At 31.2% G+C, this 11,111-nt stretch overlaps 1 protein-coding gene across 1 annotated transcript; it reads right to left on the bottom strand.

Moving 5' to 3' along the window:
- Positions 1-6,023: 6,023 nt before the first annotated feature.
- LOC145042120 (vesicle-associated protein 4-2-like) lies at positions 6,024-8,690 on the bottom strand. Its single transcript, XM_078990493.1, has 7 exons — positions 8,340-8,690; positions 7,274-7,344; positions 7,023-7,104; positions 6,796-6,914; positions 6,627-6,704; positions 6,415-6,534; positions 6,024-6,308 (listed from the first exon to the last, which is right to left on the bottom strand). Exons 1-7 carry the CDS (start codon positions 8,620-8,622, stop codon positions 6,249-6,251), a joined length of 813 nt encoding a protein of 270 aa, XP_078846619.1. The 5' UTR covers positions 8,623-8,690; the 3' UTR covers positions 6,024-6,248.
- Between the last annotated feature and the right edge of the window lie 2,421 nt (positions 8,691-11,111).

The raw sequence follows: 11,111 nt of genomic DNA on the forward strand, positions 1-11,111 counted from the left end.
ATCCACTAGTGATTCTGCACTCCTTGTTTATGTTTTACTCTAATGTTTGTTGAGACTACATTTTATATACTTTGATTATCTTTCGATGGAATGGAAATGAATAGTTTTATCTTATTTTAAAATGAAAATTTTATTCTATATTTTGGGACGTTTCAAAACGGACCGTTCCGAGCCTGGTCCCGAAAATGATCGGTCCGTTCCGAAATCAATGTGAGACCAGTTCAACACCAACATCAGATCGTTCTGCGATCGGTCTCAAAAAAAGACCATAAGCAAAAGTTTATATACATATAATTTTTATGTTAATTACACATCTTTTAATTGCATTACCCAACTTCTTTCCTTCGTTCTTTTATTAAATTTTATGTATCATTTGTATTTAGTTATAAGGTATCATTTTGGTCTCAACCACACATTTGTTAATGGAAAAACTTAGAAACTGAATACCAAAAAACCAAAAAGTATTGAAACTGAACCAAAAAACCCTAAAATCGAACCGAAAAAGATGCACGCAAAGTTCGTGAGACCGGTCCGGAAAAGAACGAGACCAGTACCAAAAAGACCAACCTAAGATCTATCTAAAAAAAGTATACCTTTATAAAACCGATGCAAAAATGTCCCAAAAGGTTGGACTGTTCTGAAACGTACGTGAGGCCGGTTCAAGACCAACACAAAACCACTCCAAGACCGGTCTCAAAATAGACTAGAAAAGAAAGTTTATATACATATAATTTTTATGTTAATTACATATTTTTTAATCACATTACCCAACTTCTTTCCATCATTTTTTTATTAAATTTTAGTGTATTATTTTTATTTAATCTTGATGTATCAATTTCATGTTAATCACACATTTGTTAACGTAAAATTTCGAAAATACAGACAATGAACCGAAAAAGACGCAAACAAAACTTGCGAGATTGAAACGAAAAAAATCAACCAAAACCGATCCTGAAAAAAAAATCTGGAACATTCTAAGCTGTTGGACATTTGCCAGGAGACCGTGATGGGCAGCAAGGCCCATGGGATTGGTAATAGGCCCATAAGGGTATAAGATTGGGCTGGTTAGGCTGGATTCATAGGATACCATCCGGATGAATTAGCCACGGTTTGCAGTAGATCCGAGGCGGCACTACCACGACCTCCACGATGGTAGATTCGTCCGCCATGATTGTTTCACCTCTTTCTTAAAATATCATCAAAAATTTCAAAAAAAAATCTAGGTTCCTAAGATCAAGATTCGCTAACAATTTAACTAACGAAATGTGTAGGTGAGAAGCTTCTTCACAAACACGTGATGTAACTCATATGAAATTTGTTATAACCAGAAAAAGATCATGTCGTCCGTTTTTCCATTAACAAATGTGTGATTATGTATACGAAAATCAATGAGATTGTAATAAATCAACAAATTAAAGATGAGTTAGATTGTGTATGATGAAAATCGAATGTCGTAATCCTACAAAATTGGTGGTGTGTATACGAAAATCAATGAGTTTTTTGAACGACGTATTTTGTACTAAAAAACATATTGTTGTATACGCATTTAACCATAAACATGTCAAGTAGTACAATATTTTATTTCTAAATGTCTTGTAAAATCATAAGCTCTTTCATTTTGTTATTATGATGGAAAGAATCCCATGGAACAATAATGCCGTTTGCAACAATGTGAAATTCGGCTTATATCTCTATCATCTTAAAACTAACGATACTTTTTGGAAATTTATCTTAAATCTTTGCCTATAAATGTCAACATCAAGAACCTCGGACCATGTATCACACTAAACAAACGGCACAGAAGAAACCACAAACACACAATCATGGCCAACAACGCTTCCATGTTTGTGAAAATGGCTGCGATAGTCTCAATTGTCCTAATGCTTGTTGTACTCACAGAAAGCAGATCGACTCTAGTTCGTAAGTCATCCAGTTTTCTAAGATTCTATTTCTTTTGAAAGAAACTATTCCTTTAAAAGAATTCTACAAACTAAACACACCTTTGGTTCTTTTGATGTTATGTTTACAATTTACACCAAAGTCATGAACTTACGTAGGTTGAAAAAATCTTCCACTTTTGATTAATGGAATCATGAACAGGTGGCCTCAAGGAGACAAATGCAATCATTTCATGTAACAAAGTTACTGGAGTGGAATCCGGAGACGATTGCACCTCAATCAGCCAATCCTTTAAGTTAACTCTGCAATCTTTCTTGGCCATTAATCCCAACATCAACTGTAATTCAATGTTCGTGGATCAATGGGTTTGTGTTGACGGAAATGTGACCATATAATGAAGCTTGAACAAGAATAATTATCGGTGTTCTTAAAGATATCATCAAGACGTTTCCAACTGAATAAATAGCTAAATAAACTTTAATCCACTTTGGACTTGTAACTTGTACCATGTACATGCATGCACCTACAAGAAGTTGAATGTATGCTAATTTACAATATATACCTCTCAAGTTACATATTCAGCTCACTGATGCTTTTTACATGGAACTCTTTTTTCAATTGTTTTCTATCAAGAACAAGACAAGAACACAATAGAACAGATTGTATTGCATGATCATACACCAAATGATACAAAATGAACGTAAAAGATCAAGAAGGAACAAACTTTTTTATGTGTTATTAAACCGAGTCTACACTGTCAACTTGTTGTGGGGACAAATACCTCTCTCTTCTCTCTTTCTACAAGGAGAGTAGATAATGCAAGAGGGAACATTAACAAGCATATCAACATGTAATAAGTCGAAATTCAAAGTATATAACAAGAACTTAATTATTTGGATGAGATGAGAGTGATCACCCATTCATCTATGACAAGGCCTTCACTAACAATTTTTGTCCCAATAATGCAATGGCCTTAAATATGGCTTAAACGTTTGCCAAAAAAATAAAACAAAAAAAAAAATCCAGTTCATAGAAAACATCCCAAAAGAGATTGTTGAAATCTTCATGCATCCTTGTTACTTATCTATATTATGTTATACTTGATATCATCTTACTTGTATCTAATTGATTTTAAACTCTAAATTCTTTTTAATAAAGCTTTGGTTTTTCAATTTCTTTTAAATGATTCTAAAAATTGGTTCATTAATATGAGATAATGTATAAAATCTTTTTAATGTTACAACTTTAATTTTGATATAATATACATATTTATTAGATTCAATATTATGTTAAATATAAAACTTAAATCAGAATATCAAATAACTTTAAAAAGATATGCAAACTTTTCAAAGAAGTAATTATCACTACTTAATGAATTTTTATTATCGTTTATTTATTTCGATATGAGATTAGTCAGCACAAAAATCATTTTAGTTTATAAACTTAAAGTGTTCAATTATAAAAAGTAAACCAACTTAAACTTTGTAAACTTTAATGTAACCACTCTTATTATTTTACAAACCAAAGTGTGTAGCTTTTGTAATGACAAGTCATATAGTCCTATCCTAGCCAATTGGATATCATTAGTAAGTGCATAATTCAATATGCATTCTTTTAATTCTTTTGTGCTTACAAATCTTTGTCATATAGGTGACAACTTTTGTAAAATCGAGATTCTATATAGAATTGATCATGATCGTAAAATCGAATCAGATCGTAAGATTCTACAAAAAACAATGTTATTATAAATTTAAAGCACGCAAAATATATTTTCATTTATGAGTTGACTGTCCACAAATTCTAGAATGTTCAAAATATTTGTGATGGCTAATACATATCATTTCCAACTAATCTAGCATAACAAACTAAGTATTCATAATCATTTCTCTTTTCTAAATCTAAATCATTTTCTTCTCTCTAGTCTATTATACCACCAACATGTGCTTGAGGTTGACTTGAACTTAAATCATCAAAAAAGTTCATCAACTTTTCATTTGAATTATAATTAAAAGATTTTTCTTTAGTAATCCACTCATCATTGGAACTTACATCATCAAGATTCAATGTTTTAAGTCTCATTATCTTATTTTATTTTCTTATCTTTCTGTAACCTTCAAGTTGTACATCACGTACAAAAGATCGTTCATCCTCTTTTGATGTAGTTGATTTCTTCTCTTAGAATGTACCTAACAAAAAGAATAAAGGAATAATTAAAAAACAATATAAAAAAATTAGCAATAAAGCAATAAAGTTGACAATTATAAGTTAACATCTCGATTTTACGATTTTACGATCCGATTTTACGGCTTTACAACTTTATGATCCGATTTTACGATTCCACTCCAATTCTACCTAAAAATGGGTTTACTAAGACCGGGATCGAAATACTTAAGTAGGATCGTAGAATCGTGCGATTTGATCAAAATCGCTTTTTTGATAACTTTTTATGAGGTCTTATTTTCATAATTCACCTCCTTCTCATCTTCATTGTGTTTGTAAATGCAGTATTAAGATCATCTTTTCTTTGGATCATGTGCATGTACATATGAGTTGTATAAATCACATTTTTCTTTCTAAACTCACTTACTTCATCCTCGCCTTCCAGTCCAACTCAAATGGCTACTGTTATCACTCTCAACCACACCCACATTGATCTACTTCATGTTCATCCTCCCTCTTAAACTCTTCTTTGCTCAAATGACCCAAAATAAATTTCAACTTCCTGCTTACTTTTAAGCCCATAGCCAACCATATTATTTATATAAGCATTATAATTAACCAATCTTAAACCTTTTTGCAATTATTTTCCAAAATATACAAGATTATATCCCTGTGAATGTAGTATATATTCACCTCTTTCAACCTAACCAAATACGTAGGTGCTTCTTCACAAACACTTGATGTAACCCCAAAACATAAGCCAAAAATTACAATATTTTATTTTTAAAATGTCTTTTAAAAATCACAATCACTTCAAGTTTTGTTTTTGTAGTGGTAATTAAGAATCCCAGGGAACAACAATGGCCGTTTGCAACAATGAGAAATTCGGTTTTTATTCTCATCATCTTAAAACTAACGTAACATTTTGGAAATTTATCTAGAATCTTTTACTATAAAATGCCAACATCAAGAATTCAGACCATGTATCAGCCAAAACAGACGTCTTTGCTACCCAATAATAAATAAACACCCATGGCCAAGAACACCTCCATCGTTGTGAAAATGGCTGTGAATGTGATAGTCCTTGTTCTAATGCTAGTCATAATGGCAGAAAGCAAATCGACCCTAACTAGTAAGTCTCTGACTTTTTAAGGCTTGTTTGGTTTGGAATTGGGGATCTCATTCCATGGTTGCAAAATGGACAAAATGAATTTTTCCATTTTAGGATGTGAATTTTTTTCATTTACATTCTTCCTTTTTTTTTATTATAACACCAAAATTCAGTTTGGGTTGATATTTTAACCCATTGGTTTAATTCGGCCAACCAGATTGTCTTGTTTAGCTAACTAGGTTGGGTTAAGGTTAAAATTTCTAAACTTATATCAACCCTCTGTAAAATATATTTATTTTATATTTTATTTTATTTTATTAACAACAAAATACAAAAACAAATCCCTAAAGTCTTGGAAATTCAGAATGTTATCTTTACCAATTATGTTGTAGTTATTTTTATCTTTAAACAATTATTTGAGTTTCTAATTAGTTTTACTAAGTGTAAACTTATTTTACATAAATGTTGATAGTTAATGGATATATTCCAACCCACAAACAATGTTTGGATTATACCAAAACCAAAAGCTTATTTAAGTCGACAAAATCATGTTCTTTTGATTCACCAACAGGTAGTCTCGAGAAGGCAAATTCAGCCGTTTCATGTAACCAAGTTACTGGTGTGGAACCCGCAGGCGATTGCACCTCAATCTGCCAATCGTTTGGTTTGAATTTGGAATATTTATTGTCAATTAACCCCAACATCAACTGTCTTTCACTCTTCGTTGGTCAATGGATCTGTGTTGACGGGGATGTGTCCATCTAATTAAGCTTCAACCACAGCCACCAATATTCTCAAACACATCATCAACAAGTTTCCAACTGAATAAACAGCTCTTCAGATTACATTGAAATTTCAATTTGTATTTTAGGTGTTGTTTCTCTTCAGATTATATTGAAATCTCAAGTTACAACTCAACTCGCCAAAGCTTTTTACAATGAAACATTTTTTTTCAAACGTCTTCTGCACACATCTTTTGTGCAGAGAACAGAACAAAACAAGACAGAACAGAACAGATTGTACTGCATGATCATACACCAAATGATACAAAATGAACATTAAAAAAAAAAAAAACTTATTAAACCGAGTCTACACCTTCAACTTGTTGTCGGGCCAAATATCTCTCTCTTCTCTCTTTCTAAATAATGCAAAGAGGGGAACATTAAGTAAGCATATCAACATGTAATAATAATAATAATAATAATAAGTCAATTTTTCAAAATGTATATAACAAGAGCTCTCACCCATTCATCTATGACAAGGCCTTCACCAACAATTTTTGTCCCGATTTCTTCTGGAGGTTTTTTGCGGGATTCAAGAGCAGCTTCTGCCTCGGCTAACTGACGTTTCAATTTCTCCAAAGCCTGAAAACAGGGACAGAAAGGTAATTTCGCATTCAACCGTATAAAGAAGATATAATAATAATAATAATAATAATAATTTGGAATCTACTTACAGGGCTAGGATGTTCCACGTCTAGAAAAACAACTTGTAAAATCTGTTCCACTGCTACTTGATCTTTCTGCTCATCGAACTGAGTCAACACAGAATAAAATTCATTTAGCAAAAAAACCAATTTTACCTATATCACTATATGTATAGGTATAAGTATAAGTATAACTCACTAGCTCAGGTACATAGTCCATCATCCCTTTGACTTTCAGACTCATGATTTTGAATTTGACTTTTCTTTTTTGATCCATTGGTTTTTCATTGTTCTCTGGAGGCTCCACAAACTTAAAAACTGTCACAATTCACAACCATTTAAAACATAAGCAATAAAAATGAAAGTAGAATATTACTAATGAAAGTAGGTTGCTATTTAGGGCATGTAACCCTAAAAACTAAATACCTGTTGCAATAATACTCTCGCCAGGAGCAAGAATAGCACCAGGGGGTCTCATGAAACAGCTTTTTGGAGCGGTTGTTTGAAACTTCAGCAATACAAGAAAGAAAACAAAATATATGATATATCAGATTAAGGTTTAAGGTTAAAGTTGTATTTAAATAAGAGATAGAGTTGAATTTGTGATATTGTAATTGTGAAAGTAGTAAAAGAATATAGAAAAATATTAGCAGGATTAAAGGAATTTATGGTCATACCTTGAAAGCTACATGAGATTTGCTGGTGTTCTTTATCTTAATAGCACTTTGGACTTGCTTACCAGGTTCATCTACAGAATTGAACAATAAAATAAACTGGATACAATCAGGTTAAAGGAGTAGTAGCACATGTAAAGAAAATTTCTCTAAAAAGAAAGAATTCTGGTAATTTGAAGAACATAAACAACCAATCAGAGGGAAGGATGGATATAGCACAATTTATTAAGTTATGAAAGAAAGGGAAAGGTACTATTCATCTCATGAAAGTTGAAACAACTGAGTCACTACAAACGTATCAAAAACCAAGATTGATAGAAGCTTAGCAGTTTCATTGATAGTCAAACTCTTCAGGTTCCTAGATTGTAACCTGAACCCTGTGTTTCAAGACACTATTGGACTTTGTCCAAATGTTCCTTTAATCTTCAGTGTGAATGTTTCTAAAATTTCAGCTGAGGAAGTGACATACTAATCCACCACTACTAAACATCACAGTGACTAATGATGTCTGCTAAAGGATATTGGAGTTTCAGAATAGGCCTGTCTAGGAGTGGACCTAGTTGTAGTCCTAAAGGTTCAGGTTTCATCACTGAGTGTCACTGTTGGATATAGGTAGTTCTTGACTTACTCTCGCTAAGAACTTGTTTACATCAAATGATTCATGATAAAAAGTTGTATATCTATAAAGAAATTCAAACAAATGAACTATAAGTCTATAACCTAATTAATACTTGTGTTGGTCCAATTTAGCATATGTAAATCTATAGGTTCCTGATCGAATTGACAACTGCTGAAGGAAGATACCAATTAACCTCATCGGAGTCGTAAAAGTACTCTTAAACTGTCAAGATGTAATGTGATTCGATTTCGCAATTTTCAGGTCACAAACAAATAAGCAAGCCTTGTATGGAAACCAACATTAAAAAACAGAAATTTCCAAATCGATTCGTAAAAGCAAGTAGATCTCACGGAGTTAGAAACAAACAGGTAGGATATCGAACAAGTAATACTAAAAAATTAGTAGGTATTGGAGAAAAAGGAGCAGTAGTAACGCGTCGAGTGTTCTTACAGGGAAAATAAAGCTTATTTCGCGGATCAAGTCGCAGACGACGTCGTGTTGGAAGCAGAGATCTAGCTACCGATGAGACCGAGCTGCCGGAGCTCGAGCTATGGTTATTGTTGATGTTGATGTTGTTGTGAGGGTTTGATCCTTCAATTTGGTATGAAGAAGTCGAGGAAGTTGTATGCGTGGTACTATTATTTGTGCTCCGAAACGGTAACTTAAATAATCCCCAAACCTTGCCACCACCGCTGCTGCCGTCCGACGAAGTTCTATCGTCAACGATGGCCATCTCCGGTCAATTAGATAATTCACAAGCGGATTTGCAGTCTTCTGATAAATAAGAGCTTCTCTCTCTCTCGCTCAAAGAAAAATGCTTCTTTCTCTCTGATTTTCTTTTTACGCCCCTTAACCTTTTGTTTATTTGTAAAACTAGACACCTTACTTTTTTGAGTTTTGATATTATCTCCATTAAGATTCCAAACTTTTTTACTATTTTTTTTTAAATATTGCATCAACTTGTATACTTTTTTCTAATAGTGGTAATGAAAAATACGAATCATTTTTATAATATTTATTTTAAAAAAATATATATATCAACTAGATAAATATAAAGCAGTGGTTTTATTTGGCATAAAGATATGATTGCTAAGAGTCTTACATATATCTTTCTCATACCATTACTTAACCGGATTATAGATATCTATTGTTTTTAGTGTTGTTGTTTAAATATCAACTTAAAATTAAATAGTCTACATTTTTTTCGTTTTACTTTCACATGCTTCACAAATAAATAGATTTTAATAAATAATTATAGACATTTTTTTTCATTTTACTTTCACATGTTTCACAAATAAGATGATTTTGAATAAATCATGGTACATAACCTTTTCATTTTACATTCACATGTTTCGTAAATAAATTATTTTGAATAAATCATGGTAAATACCCTTTTATTTTTCCTTAAAATTGAAAAGGTGTGGAGCAATCTGGGTACTGAAAATAGTTGAGGGTGGCAAAATGAATATTATAGGAAAAAGTTGGTTTAGCAGCTGGATAGTATTAATAAATTAATGATAATGATGGTCCCACGTGTCTGCGTGTTTGTTTACACAGTTGAAACGTCGGCGTATTCAGCTTTGACATGTCAGAAAGTGCAAAACTGTTAGCCTGGTTGACTTCCCTAGTTCGATATCAATTTTTACCAATTTTAATTTGACATTTATCTTTAGATTTGTATAAGATATTATTGTTGTTATTTTCAAAAAAAATATTACATCTTACCATATGTAATCCTGTAATCGCAGAAATATATATATATATATATATATATATATATATATATATATATATATATATATATATATATATATATATATATTAGATCAAATGAAAATTCTGTACGACCCTCACAAGGATTGATAGGTAACAATTAATAAACTGTGATGTATGTAGTGGGTTTTATTTGCATTTAATGGATGACTTTAGTGATTTATTTCATTATAACTCATTGGATTATAATGTAGTGGCCTAATTTATCGGTTAATCATCAAAATAGCAATATGGATGAGTCATATTATCAAATACCCAATTTTTTGTGTATTGAACGTCACAAAATGTTTTTTCCCTCAAAATTGTTTTATGAATGGACATTACTATATGAATCATCAAAAATATTATCGTCGTTTTTTTTTCTTTGATTTATTCGGTTAAGATATTTCATCTAGTGGGTTCCTTTATTGGGTTTAGATATATATTTATTGGGTGTTTATGATAACTTTTGAAAATAACTATTAGCTTTGTAGATTTTCAAAAAACTAATAATTTAAAAAAAAATTTGAATATTTAAAAATAGTTTTTTAAAACAGTTTTTTAAATAGAAAAAATTAAAATTTTCAAAAAGCTTAAAAATTCTAGCTTTTTAGTTTTTTAATCATTTTTTACTCTTTAAAAAAGACTTCTTTATCCAAACATTTTTTTAAATCCGTTTTTCCTAAAAATCATAAGCTAATAAATATTTTTCTTAAAAATCATTTTTGTAATAAAAAAAAAAAGTTAACCCTAACACACTCTTAGTAAACTACTTTATTTGTAGTGTTTTGAATTATTTAAATCTACTTGGATTATCTGTTTTATATTTGGAGTTGGATCTAGGGTTGTAAACGAACTGAACGTTCAACGAACAGTTCATGAACCGTTCGGTGAGAAGTTCGTTTATGTTCGTTTATTTAATAAATGAACGAACATAAACATAAATTCTCGTTCGTTTAGTTAAACGAACGAACATGAACAATGGTTTCGTTCGTTCAATTATGTTCGTGAACGTTCGTTTATGTTGTTCATTTAAGTTTGTTTATGTTTGTCCATATAAGTTCAATTTATATTCACATATGTTTAATCGTGTTTGATTACATTACTATATTATATGTTCATTTGGGTTCATATATGTTCAATTATGGTTTTTTTTATCTTTGTTTGTTTACGTTCGTTTGTTTATGTTCGTTTAACTTGTTCACGAACATGAACAATGTAATTTGTTAAACGAATAAACAAGAACAAGAAAACTCGTTCGTTTATCCGTTCGTGTTTGTTCACTTGTTCGGCGAACTTAAATGAACAAACATGAACAAGCTCCTGTTCATGTTCGTTTGGTTCGTTTACGATCCTAATTGGATCGGTTTTTGAAGTAGTCTTATCTTTGCACACCCGATTAGCCTTTATGTCTTTTGTCCCTAATGAAAGATGTTTAGCCAGATTTTAAAAGGTCAAAACTATCATTTG

Source organism: Lactuca saligna, chromosome 4 (assembly GCF_052625555.1).
Source record: "Lactuca saligna cultivar CGN05327 chromosome 4, ASM5262555v1, whole genome shotgun sequence".
Lineage (NCBI taxonomy): Eukaryota > Viridiplantae > Streptophyta > Magnoliopsida > Asterales > Asteraceae > Lactuca > Lactuca saligna.